At 32.5% G+C, this 14,527-nt stretch overlaps 1 protein-coding gene across 3 annotated transcripts in view; it reads right to left on the bottom strand.

The window, feature by feature from the left end:
- Positions 1 to 478: 478 nt before the first annotated feature.
- Positions 479 to 14,527, bottom strand: part of LOC127730251 (sodium- and chloride-dependent glycine transporter 1-like) — a 32,042-nt gene continuing 17,993 nt past the window's right edge. For all 3 annotated transcript variants that reach the window (XM_052238556.1, XM_052238558.1, XM_052238557.1), the window contains 7 exons: positions 9,102 to 9,226; positions 6,531 to 6,643; positions 5,210 to 5,338; positions 4,384 to 4,483; positions 3,793 to 3,893; positions 2,515 to 2,685; positions 479 to 830 (listed from right to left, as the gene is read on the bottom strand). In XM_052238556.1, coding sequence (XP_052094516.1) covers positions 690 to 830; positions 2,515 to 2,685; positions 3,793 to 3,893; positions 4,384 to 4,483; positions 5,210 to 5,338; positions 6,531 to 6,643; positions 9,102 to 9,226 — 880 coding nt within the window. In that variant the 3' untranslated portion in view covers positions 479 to 689. The remainder of the gene's footprint in view (positions 831 to 2,514; positions 2,686 to 3,792; positions 3,894 to 4,383; positions 4,484 to 5,209; positions 5,339 to 6,530; positions 6,644 to 9,101; positions 9,227 to 14,527) is intronic.

Raw genomic sequence — 14,527 nt, 5'->3', positions numbered from 1 at the left:
ATTGCCATGATTATCATTTAGATTTAATTGATAAATATATGTAAAAAAGTATAACAAAAATACCGAACTCCAAGGAAAATTCAAAACAGGGAAGTCCATTAAAACTGACAAAATTAAACGCTATCAATCAACGCAACAGGTGAAAAACAACTGTCATATTCCTGACTTCCGAGGAAAATGTAGGGTTAAACCTAGTTTTGAAGCTAGTTAAACTTCCCACTTGTATGACAGTTGTCTATAGTTCCGTTACATTGAAAACGTAGGGTAAGCAATCCAAACAGACATAATAGGTTAATGTGACAATAAATGGGATCCAGCAGCCAAAACTGTGTAAACATACATCACAGACATACATAGATTTGTTTTAAAAAACTTTTAAGTATAAAATATTGTTTCTTTAATATTCAAACTCCATTGGGTTCCATCAACCCTTGAGCTTCGTATTTTGACACAGTGAGTGAAACAAATAAGAATGAAGTCGACCGCACATCTTTATTTAATTCCAGCGTGATTATTTAGAAATTTTCAAAACAAACACATTTGAATGAACAATGGATTTTCAAGATACAACTTTTATATTTATTAAAAAAAAATGAGTGAACGGTATAGAATTATTTAAGAATCCCTTATTTTACATTACAATCATATTTTAACGTGTCCAAAATCTCAATATAGTCTTTGGCGAAATATTATGTTCGCCCCATTACATTCAATTTTATTTTCTCAATCAAACTTCTATTACTTTCACTGTCACTGTCATAGTAACTGTCCTGAAGTTCCTTACTGACAGGTTTCCATTTCGGAGTTGGTTTCAACGCTGTTGCAAATTTCTGAAATGAAAACGATTACAATGTAGATGTAAATAGTGTACTTTCAAAACTGCTTTTTATGTCCCCGGAAATGGTTTATGTATAAATACATATTTTTACAATATAAGAACATAATCTCCGTAACCTCATTTAGTCTTTGAAACCACAACGTCGGACATTTCTTGCGACACACGACGAGCTAGTAATTGATTAATAATTATACGAAAAGAAACCCCACAAAATCAAAGTGTTTGTGAGCACCAAAGGGTTAAGATTGCTATTTCTTTGCGATATGACATTAAAATTAAACAATGCATCATTGTATTAAGGAATGGAAGGCATTGTTTTGAATTGGGTTATCTTCAGTTGTTCATAATCGTAGTTGAACCTGTTTTTAAAAAACAGATAATTTCATACACCATGCACAACTTATGTCATTTTCAAAACATAGTTTTCTTGAAAAGTATGTCTATACACATACTCATCATTTTGTAACTTGAATACCTAAGTATATAACATTTAAAAATTGATTGACATAGTCAAAAACAACATTGCACTATCTTGTTTGTGCTTCTCAAAGGCAGATATGTTTGCACTATCTTGTTTGTGCTTCTCAAAGGCAGATATGTTTGCACTATCTTGTTTGTGCTTCTCAAAGGCAGATATCGAAAATGTAGCTATCAAGCCTGTGACAATAGGATTGTGATTGAATTTCATGAAATCTTTTCCCCCAAAACAAAGACTGCTTAAAGATTTTGCCGAAATAGCAAAAAAAAAAAGGCTTTTCATCAGAACCAAAGTAATGACTTATGGTAAGTACCTTCATAAGAACATTTCTACATGGTTTGTTGTTATTTCCTTTCATCTGTTCTCAAGCAGAACTTTAAAAATAATATACCTCAGCGTTTTAATGAACACTTTGATTTCTGCTAGCGGCCTTTTCAAATTTTTGAAAATAACAACACTTGTAACAGATTACAGAAACATCCCTGCACAGTTTCGTCTTAATTGGTACATTGGAACTCTCAAAATTGGATCACTAGAACCCATTTTTTGGGATCCCTTGAATCCTCATTTGACGTTTCATTAGAACCAAAGTAACAACACTTGGTAAGTACCTCCTAAAGAACATTGTTTTGGGAAATAATATCAAAATGATTTTCCCCATTAAAATTTAATTTAAACTTTGCCCACAGGACATATTGAATTTCTGATTTGCATTAAGTAACACTTGTAAAGGACCTTCAAATGAACATATCCGACTAGTTTGGTATCCAATTCTGGAAAACTTTTATCAATCTGACTCCTTTGTTTATCCCTTAAGGCAATACTTAAGGTTCATAAAGACCAAAGTAACCTCTCTTGATGAGTATGTGCATGGCTTGTTTTTCATTTTACTTCATCTGGCTTGAAAAGAAAAGCAAAATATAATTTTACGTAGGGTTTCAATGAAAACTTTGGTATCAGCTGTCGACCATTCTGATGGCACCAAAGTAACAACACTTGTTAAGAACATTCACGGGTGCAATTGGTTCGATGGTTCTATAGAAGAAGATCGTTAAATATAAAACCTATTTTTACCTCTTTTAGCCCCCTTGAAGATGTATCTTTTCATAAGAACTTTGATAGCAATTTTCTTCGAGTTTTGATTCCCAAAGGTATTGATTTTACTTTTTTAAACATACAACAATAAAAAACCACTTACATCTTTCAGCGTTTCCCCAGGTGCATGTAAAACAACACCAAAAGCACAAATAAATATTGGCATTAACGGTAAAACTGACAAAAATGTTCCAAACGCTGCTGCTAAAGGTGGATATTCGTAAGACCCGTATGTTGGGGGTTTATATGATGTCAAGCTGTAAACAAACAATCCCTGAAATGATAAAATGATAATATGTGACCACTGGTTTAATTATAGAGTATAATAACAGATATACTATTAACTTGTTCGATAAAATGACAAATATTTTATGTTTTTCGCTACATTTAATTTTGGCAAAGCAGAAATGGCTTGACAACAGTCAATTACTATTATATATAGACTGAAAAGTCTGGCATCAAATTGAATACTGTCGTCAATTCTTTTTGAGCTGACCATGCTGATGAAGGAAACCTATTCGAAGATATTTTATACCATAATTCGTGTGGGAAATGCTAAAAGATTTATTCAAAAGGAACTTATATTAATTTATTCATCTGATTTCTAAAGATTTCTACCATTTTCTGGTTATTTTTGAACCCATTGTTTTGTTGCATCCAGTATAATCAAAGGTTAACTTACAATTACATACGTGTATTTAGAGCTTCCAAAACACTAGTGAAATAAAAATTAATTATTTTTCAATGCTAACACGAATCGATTCCACCGATTTTCTTTTGGGTAGAGAATAGCCGTTTTGGAAGGTCTACACATTTTTTTCAACATTGTAACTACTGATAGCTGGAAAATGAGTGTATTTCGTCACATGTAATCATTGGAAGCAGGTTTCAGTTATCTAGTGAAAGGACATTATCTATATAGCTTATCGCGAATTTATAGGATAAAATAAAATCTGTTCATTCTTTTTTTTATAATCCCTGTTTGGAATCTGGCTCATACGAAACAAGGAACCAGTCACCAACAATAAAAGAAAAGCACACCTTGTTTCTCTAGGAATACAGACTGTCCGTTGGAAATCATCTCATTAACCCAACGTAACAAATTATTTGTCATTAAAAAAAATCAAGACTTTTCGTTCAAATCAATCAGAAAAGATTAAACTTTCCCTTCCTGAAACGAGATATTTGAATCTATGATGGTCATTCTTTTTATACAAAAACTGTTGCACTTCTTCGTCAAAAACTGATGCTTACCTGCAAGCTACAAAAAAAATCATAAAACTTCATTCTACCTAGATAAACTAATCATGGATACCAGGATTGAAATTTTGTATTTGCGCCAGACGCTAGATATAGTTCTATGAGATTGCATTGTACTCACCAAAAGAAAAGTAGGTGTTATAAAGCAAATACAGATTCTGAAGAAAATTGGTATCCCCCTTCCAAGCATCAAATGAACATCTTTTGAGAATCTGTCAAATCCTAAATATAACAATTTTATTGCGCATTAATAAAAGTATCTGTCGAGTATACACGTAAATGAGAAAAGCAAAAATACGACACAAATAAAGAAAAGACATCTGTAAATTTTACATTTTTTACTCTTTTTTTATATAAGCTTGTTCAAACCCTTGCAACGTACGGGTATCTGAGTCAATCTTGTCTGTTCACCTGTCAGAGGCAAACAGATAAAGGACAGGGAACCAGTCCATTTTTCATATTACCCTTCAATACAAATGAAGTATGCAGTCATTCAGACCGACATCCGCTTCTGTTCCTCTTTTATTCATGTACATGCAGCAACAACATTAACAGTTTATACTTTTTGTGTTATAATTATTTCAGTGATTCAAAAAATATTGATATAGTTTTTTCGTTAGCATCATATATTTTTCTTTGTGTAAAACAATACATAATGTGTTTCTATACTATTGAATAGCCTGGAAATATCAGACTACTTTATTGCTATTACCGTATATCCAACCAAAGACAATGCATTCAATGAGTCCAAAAACGGCCGGAGAAAATGCTGCTATGTACCAATCAACCAACTGGAATACGAATATGCCTCCCTATAAAAGTATGAAAAAAGTCTTTAAGATCATCTACTAAATAAAATGAATAAATTCAATGCAAGCAGATAAATAAGATTAATAATATACATTATGCTGGAGTGACATATTCCAGCTAATCCTGCAATATGATCGTTTACCTTGACAGAGTATATAAGCCCATATACCCTGTGAAGAAATTCGAAGATCAGTATTGTAATTAGTGTTGAAATAAAGACACTCGAATATGATAAAATTGTTATGCAGGCTTTACAGGGGATATCTCGAATAACACATACAGCAAATTATTATACGAGTCTAATCAGTAAACCACTAAAAAAGCAATATTTAAGTATGTACTGTTTGCGTTTTTTTTCAAATTGTATGTCATATAAGATTTTCCTCTCTCACTCCTCCCTTACTCCTTCTATCTTCTTATGTTGATCCAGTTAGTTTTAACCCAATATGAAATGATAAACATGAAATGATAACGAACTAAAAAAAACTTCTTTTTATCAAGAAGAAGTTTTATTTCCACTAGAAATCAAACATTCGGAAAATATACTATTGATGACTATGTTCAGGTATTTGTACAGCTTTGGCTGCAAATATGTGTCGGCTTGCGCGTTCTTGATGAAGTTAAATCTAGAAAAGCGCTTTGGATTCACGAAATTTATGAAGCCCTATTTTAATTTTCAGATTTTTTATTTGTGACAGACAAAATTTTATGATAAGAATAGTCAGTACCTGTGTAACCATTATTAAACCAAGAAGGAAGTTTGCAATGCAAAAAGCTATAACAAACAGGATTCTTCGTTTTCTCAGTTTTTTAAATCTGTCTGTACAAGCTACAATAACAGCCTCACAATATGCGAACTGAAATATAACATTATTTACTATATAAACATTGCTACATCAAAAAGGTTGCTTTCAATTTTTGCTATTCGACAAGCCTACATAAAATGTTGTCTATATTGGAACAAATTGTGAAACAAAACAGTTTTATACTGTGTCCTCATACAACGGATTTTTTGTTTAACTGTCAGGTCGAACTTTTGCCTTCAGTACACAGTTTGGTGTTCGCGTCGAACAAAGCAAAATAGCTGTAGTCCTAGAACCAATCTAATAACTGCAAATGCACAGATGTAGAACTCCCAGGAAGATGTGAGCTGTTGCACAATGTTTAATATCTCACTGTGAATAAGTGATGAGAAACTGCAATAAAATCGCCGTTCACTTGCTTTAGGTTCAGTTAGGTTTGTGTAAGGACTTTGTGTAAATACAACATATTCCATCTTTTCCGTAATTATATCTTATTATTTTAAGTAGTGTTTTTTCTAATTGGAAGCAGTCCCTGGGATGTTATAAAATAATTTGATACAAATAACTGACTTTCAGTCTGATGATGTAGTTAATCATTGTCTTAAATAATACTTCGTGTTTAATGGAGGGAACTCAATAATCTGTTTATCGTAGTGTTTTAAAAGTCTTGAAAGCTTAACGACTAGTAAAGGTCTTCTTTATGATATGCTGAGGTCTCGTTACGTGATTGACGTAACGTTTGCACAGGAACAGAGTTTAGTATTAGATTGAACAGAACAATATAAAACAGTGAAGGTGAAGTATCTCATGAATTTACGGCCACACGTACACTTAAATGTTCAAATGTTGTGAGAAATACATGCCCGCTCCAGTTTTAAGTCTGGCAATCTGCAAGTTCAGCATTATAAAAACATTTGAACGCCTGTCAGTTCAGTTCTGCGTCTTTTGTTTTGTTTAAAAATCAGATATTTAATACAGGCGAAAACAAACTGCTCAATACTCAATTATTTCATATGTCTTCACCTACTGGTTCTATAACGGTTATCAACTATGAATTATAATTCCAACGTGTTTCGTTTCAAATATCTTGTTGAACCTCAAAAGAATAAACGCAAGAATGTTTCATTAACACAATAAAAAAATGTAAATAAATGTATACTTCCCAGCAAAGAGATAAATAATAAAAAAAAGAGTACAAACTTAATAAGTTGAATATAACTTAAGTTTGTTGAGAACATCAATATACCTGACTATCTAAACCAACTGTCAACAGCATCACAAAAAATATAAAAGCCCAAACATTTTGTCCAGGTAATTGGGCTAATGCTTCTGGGTACACTATAAAACCCAGTCCAGGACCTGAAAATGTTAAACTGATTTCAAATTCTAAAAGCAAAATTATAGAGAGCTTTGATTTATAACATTCTACCAATTTATGGAATATAAAATTTAGTTTTTTTTTATAATTTTTAATGGTATTCGTAATTCCTTGAAATACAACTTTCGCAAATAATTGTCCAGCTTAATATGTTATTTTACATTTTTCCAAAAAAAACACATAAAAGATCAAACAAGCAACAACAACAAAAAAACAAAACGTAAAATATATCTATAAATTTTAAAAGAATTTGTAAATAATTTTACATTTATTATGTCCCGGATTGACAAAATTTGGTTTTCTTTTGCTTTTTTTTCAATCGTTTTTATTTTGTAGCATTCTAACATTACTTTGTTTTGACAATTTTTATTTAAGCTCACGAGAAATGATCGTCCTTCGTTCAGTTTCGATAGGAAGTTTATGATTTATCATTCTGAATTTACTAAAAGTGATATCTTTATCTTTCAGAATATTGATGTAGTTTTCAAAAGTTAATGTTTCATTGAATGAACGGATTAGTATTTCAGAGCCGTTTATAAAATTGGCCATCCCATATAAAAATTGCCAACTATCCACCAAAGTTCAAATGAAGTAGATGTAAACAGTTATCAAAGGTACCACCAGACTTATAATTTGGTACGCCAGACGCACGTTTCGTCTGCATAAGACTCATCAGTGACGCTCAGATCAAAATAGTTAGAAAGCCAAAACAAATACAAAGTTGAAGAGCATTGAGGACCCAAAATTCCAAAAGTTGTGCCAAATACGGCTAAGGTAATCTATGCCTGGGATAAGAAAATCCTTAGTATTTCGAATAATTCATACTTTTGCAAACAGTAAATTTATAAAAATGACCATATAATTGATATTCATGTGAACACCGAAGTGTTGACTACTGGGCTGGTGATACCCTTGGGGACGAAACGTCTATCAGCAGTGGCATTGACTCAGTGGTGTAAATAGTTATCAAAGGTACCAGGCTTATAATTTGATACGCCAGACGCGCGTTTCGTCTGCATAAGACTCATCAGTGACGCTCAGATCAAAATAGTTAGAAAGCCAAAAAAAGTACAAAGTTGAAGAGCACTGAGGACCCAAATTTCAAAATACGGCTAAGGTAATCTATGCCTGGGATAAGAAACTAAGCAATTATAGGCAACCGGCAAGCATGTATGTTGATATAGATCTTCTAGTCTTGTTATGGTCGTACATTGCAGCCATTTGTCAGTGTGGAATGGCTAGTACCTCTATATGCATAAAAATCCACACCTGTTAAGAATGTTTTCAACGGTGTTTAAAATCAATTTGTAACTTAACCGATAGTATCCTGTTCCCGGTTGTGACTTTTGACGGAGTGTGAATTCGCATGGCAGGTGATACATGCATAACATTTTAGTTCCTTCTTGGATTTCATGCGAATTCCTCAGTTTTTATTTGTTAATTTGATTTGTCTCTTCCTAATCAATTTACGAGATTTGCACCTCGGTAAAAACAGCTGCCTTAATTTAGCTTATCGGAACCGAAAACTGGTTCTGCTCTTAACGTCGATCTTAGTTTATAAATAATAGAACCAAGTTTATTGTCTTTGTCAATTAAAATTCTTGGGAAGTAGGCAATGACTCAAATAGTATATCAACCTGATGACATTGTTTGATGAATTAGATTTGGAATGCAAAATGAATAATATTACATTTCTTTTCTCAAATGTTTAAAATATAAAAAGGTGTCTATCGGTGTTCTTCGTAAAATTTCCAGTTAATCTTTATTCAGTTTTTAATGTAATTCATGGAGAGACGTAATAAGTCGTCCATTGTGGTTTTTTTTTGCCCTAAAATTTGGATTTTGTTTTACTTCATTTTAATAAGATCGGGTACAAAGGATTAAGCTTTCATCAAGACGACGCTGCATAGGTCTAATTCTAGTCCGGGTTTTACTTTGTTTTTGACCCTTTTTGGTTTTATCATCTCTTCTGTGTTTGTAATATGTTTTAGATTTTCAAATATATTTGCCTCTAGCATCACTGAAGAGGCATTAATTGTCGAAATGCGCATATGTTGTAGTAAAATTGGTACCGTTAATGTTTTTGCACGATGATATGATGTTTCCAGATAAATCGAATGGAACATCTAGGCTTGGATATCTATAAAGGTAAACAATTTTATTGAAACTTTCAAACCAATTTGGATAAACATTAAGCCGTTATAACGTTTTCGTTCACATTCATTTAATTCTATATCAACTATGATCGAGTAATTTCCTTTATTTTACCCCTAACCGTGTTGTCTTGGCCGAGACATAGTTATGTGTTTTATCTGAAGATTGTCAATTCAAACACGAAATACTAGTAAATAGTAAACACATTTTATATAACTTCTGGTTGTGTTAGGATTTTCTTTAGGTGAATATGTAGAATTTTTTTTTCTAATCTATAATATTTACCTGACTTTACTAGTTTGTCTATTGGAACTGAGAATGATGTTGACATGAATCCAAGAACCGTAAAGATAATAAATCCTGAATATAAACTTGTTCCCTCCCCAGCTAATGAAAGAAGTACTGAGTCACTGGAAAAAATGTAGAAACATACAGTACATGTGTATTAGTTTTAAGTATGTAAGACAAGTGTTGATTCGGACTGAAATTCAACCATTAATTCAGCATAACAAAGAATATTGGTTCATGACAGAATATATCTAATTTGAAACTTCAATAGAATACACAGTTCAATATAAACCAGTTATCACTTATTCCTCTAAATTGTAAACTTGATAAATACCTGTAAAAACATAATTGAAATATTCAAATACTTTGCACTTTGAAAAAAATACATTATCGTATAACAATATTAGTATTACATAAAAATAAAGTTAGAAATATCATCTACTCTTCAAAAGTAAATGAAAATGATGTATCATTCAGTAATGCCATTTTAATCCGAGTTTGTTCTGGTGCAGATTGTATAGTGTGAACACGGTATAACACTAATGTAATATTAATTTTGAGCGTTCAAAGCCTTTTTCTGGATTTAACTTAATTAGGAACACCACATTTAAAAGCCAAGGATTTTTAAATATTTGATTGAGAAGCTATATGACCAAAAGGGACATAAAAACAATATTTCCCTGAGGAAAGAAACTAGAGGCTCTAAAGAGCCTGTGTCGCTCACCTTGGTCTATGTAAAATTGAAAATGGAGATGGGGAAAATGTCAAAGAGACAACAACCCGACCAAAGAGCAGATAACAGCCGAAGACAACCAATGGGTCTTCAACGCAGAGAGAAAATCCCGCGTCCGGAGGTGGTCCTCAGCTGGCCCCTTAATAAAATTGCGTACTGGTTCAGTGAAAATGAACGTCACACTAAACTCCAAAACATATAAAGGAACTAAAATTAAAAAAAACATACAAGACTAACAAAGGCCAGAGGCTCCTGACTTGGGACAGGCGCAAAAATGCGGCGGGGTTAAACATGTTTTGTGAGATCTCAACCCTCCCCCTATACCTCTAGCCAATGTAGAATAAAGAATCACATAGCAATACGCACAGTGAAACTCAGTTTAAAAGAAGTCCGAGTCCGATGTCAGAATAGGTAACAAAAGAAACTAAGCAAAATGACAATGATACATAAATTAACAAAGGACTACTAGCAGTTACTGACATGCCAGCTCCAGACCTCAATTAAACTGATTGAAAGATTATATCTTCATCATATGAAAATCAAGTACAATCCCTCCCGTTAGGGGTTTAGTATCCAGAGGCGGATTTAGAGGGTTTTCCAAGGGGCCCTGCCCCCCTGTTGTGGGAAAAATTTGGTTGATTATTTAGGGAATCACTGAAGCATGACTGGAGCGGGCCCCCTCTTAGGCAGTCAGTGGGCACCCCCTTATGAAAATTTCTGGATCCGCCACTGGTATCATAGCATCATAAAATATATGAGAAGAACATAACCCGTATCATGCCAACAACTGGTTTTAGAATAAATGTGTTTATTTCCGATGCAAACCCCTACGAGTGAATCAATATTAATACCAAAATATGCCATCTTTAATGACCTGACAACAGTATCATAACTATATCCCTTCTGAATAAGTCTGTTTAAAGGTTTGGTTAGCTTTTGAGGTGAATGCCGACATTTTTGTGCTTTGTAAAGAATATTACCATAAAATATTGGATGTGAAATACCTGAACGTATAAGATGTCTGCATGTTGATTTATATTTACGAATGATGTCCTTGTACCGATGATAAAATTTAGTAAATGTTTTGACTAGTTTGTGATATCGAAAACCCTGGTGTAATAATTTTTCAGTAATACAGAAATTTCTTTCGTTGAAATCTAATACGTTTTTACATACACGAGCGAATCGAACAAGTTGAGATATATAAACACCATAAGATGGTGACAAGGGAACGTCACCATCTAAAAATGGATAATTAATATAGTAAATGAAAAATCATCTCTTTTATCATAAATTTTGATATTAAGCTTCCCGTTAAAGATATAGATATCAAGATCCAGGAAAGGGCAGTGTTCATTGTAAGAATTAGCTTTATTTAAAGTCAGTTCGGCAGGATAAATCTCTATAGTGTACATACTGAAGTCGTCATTATTGAGAGCCAATATATCATCTAAATATCTAAAAGTGTTATTAGATTCTTGAATCAGATGTTGTTTCGACGGCATATGTGCATATCAAACTAAGGACACTCTAAACATTGTAGACGAGAATAGACTTCATGACAAAAATCTCTATTTTGTTGATCTTGTATTATTGATCTTTTAGTCTGTTTAGTTTCTCTCTATCTTCTTTGGTTTTTGCTAAAAACACAAAAGAGGGTAAAAAAAATCCTCATTTAAGGGCAATCACGCCTATGAAGAGTGACTACTAACTATATCGCCAAAATTTGGCTTTTTGATAGATCTTGCCTTGCTGATGATTTTTGTAATTTAAAGTATTTATGTATCTATTATAATTTAAATAATATAAGGCATAACGAACAAAAATGTTTCTCAATAAATATCATAGTTTTCATGATAATAGGCAAAAATGAAAAAAATGGTAAAATTTGTCATTTATGGACAATTACTCATATAAGAATTTGTCTAACAGATTTGACTTATATGGACAATTGGTAGAGCTCATTTTTCTAAACATTTTTGCACCTCTCAGATTTTCTCTATTTATAACGGTTCAAAAAATAATAGACAAAACTTGCATTTTACTCTTATGTTCTATTTTTAGCCATGTCGGTTATGTTGGTTGGTAGGCGGGGTCATCGGACAAATTTTTTATGCTAGATACCCTAATGATGATTGTGGCCAAGTTTGGTTAAATTTGTCTTTGTAGTTTTAGAGGAGAAGATTTTTGTAAAAGAATACAAAAATTTACAAAAAAATGTTAAAAATTGACTATAAAGGGCAATAACTCCTTAAGGGGTCGATTGACCATTTTGGTCATTAGACTTATTTGTAGATCTTACTTTGCTGAACATTATTGCTGTTTACAGTTTATCTCTATCTATAATAATATTCAAGATAATAACCAAAAACTGCAAAATGTCCTTAAAATCACCGATTCAGGGGCAGCAACCCAACTACGGGTGGTCTGATTTGTCTGAAAATTTCAGGGCTGATAGATCTTAACCTGATGAACATTTTTACCTCGTCAAATTTGCTCTAAATGCTTTAGTGTAAGATATATTAGCCAAAAACTGCATTTTACTCCTATGTTCTATTTTTAGCCATGTCGGCCATGTTGGTTGGCAGGCGAGGTCATCGGACACATTTTTTAAACTAGATACTCAAATGATGATTGTAGCCAAGTTTGTTTAAACTTGTCTCAGTAGGTTCAGAGGAGAAGATTTTTGTAAAAGATTACAAAAAATTACAAAAATGTTTTAAAAATTATTATAAAGGGCAATAACTCCTTAAGGAGTCAATTGACCATTTTGGTCATGTTAACTTATTTGTAGATCTTACTTTGCTGTACATTATTGCTGTTTTCAGTTGATCTCTATCTATAATAATATTGAAGATAATAACCAAAACCTGCAAAATGTTCTTAAAATTACCAATTCATGGGCTGCAACCCAACAATGGGTTGTCTGATTTGTTTGAAAATTTTAGGGCAGATAGATCTTGACCTGATGAACAATTTTGCCTTGTCAGATTTGCTCTAAATGCTTTGGTTTCAGAGATATAAGCCAAAATCTACATTTTACCCCTATGTTCTATTTTTAGCCATGGCGGCCATCTTGGTTGGCGGGCCAGGTCATCGGACACATTTTTAAAACTAGATACCCCAATGATGATTGTGGTTAAGTTTGATTAAATTTGGTCCAGTGGTTTCAGAGGAGAAGATTTTTGTAAAAGTTAACGACGACGGACGACGGACGCCACTTGATGATAAAAGCTCACTTGGCCTTTTAGGCCAGGTGAGCTAAAAAAGGGGGGGTTGTAGTTTTGTCTTCTTATATATTTCTTAACAATTTCTGCGACAAAGATAGACAAAAAAGAGTTCGGTAATTTTTCTCTGAGGGAGTTAGAAGTTGAGTTCCTTGAATATACCCCCCCCCCCCCCCCCCCCCCCCCCCCCAAAAAAAAAAAGAAGTAAAAAGAGAATTTTCATAAAATCGAAATTATATTTTCCTTGTTTTGACACTTTCATACAATATTATTTGTAAGGTTGATTACGATTTACCATGATTCGTTTTAGAGAAAATAAGAGGAAAATCTGCAAATAACTAAAGGTTCAATAGAATATACATTTTTCATTCTTTCCACCATGTATACAACCTAACATTACGAACAGATGACTCTTTATCAAGGGTTCACAAATCATCATTTTGAATAAGAAGATTCGATATTGTGTACTTTCTTCAGACAAGAAATTTAATTAAAAAAAAAAGAGTCGAACATCCTTCAAAAAGATCAACCTGTATAATAATAACAACGTCTGTAAATCATTCATTCACAGAAAACACCATAAGATTATTTCATATCAAGGAGCCTGTCAAACATGTGATTGACAGTTGTATTTTGTTTAAACTTTTTAATTCAAATGGGCGTATCTCCTTCAAGAGACACCAAAATTAATTTTAATCTTAAACGGCCATTTTGATCTTAACATCATCTGAAAAGTCTGATACAAAAAACTTTAAGTTTTGTTTATAATTTAAGTTATTTTTCAGATATTGTCTTGCTATAAATTCAGTACCGTTCAGACTTTTTGCCTGCAGTCAATCCAGTACATTTCAATTCAAATGGTCGTATATCTCCCAAAATAGTAAATAGATTCAATAAGTTGATATGTAACACATCAACATACAAGCAAAAGTAGCCATAAAAAATATCTGCAATTAGTCTGGAGGATTGTATCAACCTTTGTTTCATTGTTACTGCTCAGTTATAAATGACTGTATCTGTAATTGATATTAGCACCGTTATGTCGTCATATGTAATAGAATAACATGCATTTATCATGTTATATCCTAAAGTATGGTCAAGTTCCCCTCCTAAATCATAAAAAAGCTCTCATTTTGCAAGAACCATAATAACATGGTGTAAAATATATAAACCCATAGGACTACAACAGATATGGGGTCTATATATTACATAAGTTATACACAGTTTTCGATTAAATTTTCTTTTGTTGAGGTAAAAAGAGTAATAAATCACAATGAATGTAACTACATGTATATACAAAGATTTTTAAATACGTTTTTCCAGGGTAATGTCAAAATGTTCTTTTCATGCCGAACAATAACTAATTACAAATACGTGCAACTTGAATGGATACACCAAAACCACGAAAAATATCGGAAACATTGCATGCACTGCAATCACTACAAACAATTAAAAGTCTGAAA

Source organism: Mytilus californianus, unplaced genomic scaffold, assembly GCF_021869535.1.
Source record: "Mytilus californianus isolate M0D057914Y unplaced genomic scaffold, xbMytCali1.0.p SCAF_2, whole genome shotgun sequence".
NCBI lineage: Eukaryota > Metazoa > Mollusca > Bivalvia > Mytilida > Mytilidae > Mytilus > Mytilus californianus.
The sequence above is the reverse complement of the archived record's forward strand: the minus strand, read 5'-3'. Positions and strand labels throughout refer to the sequence as shown.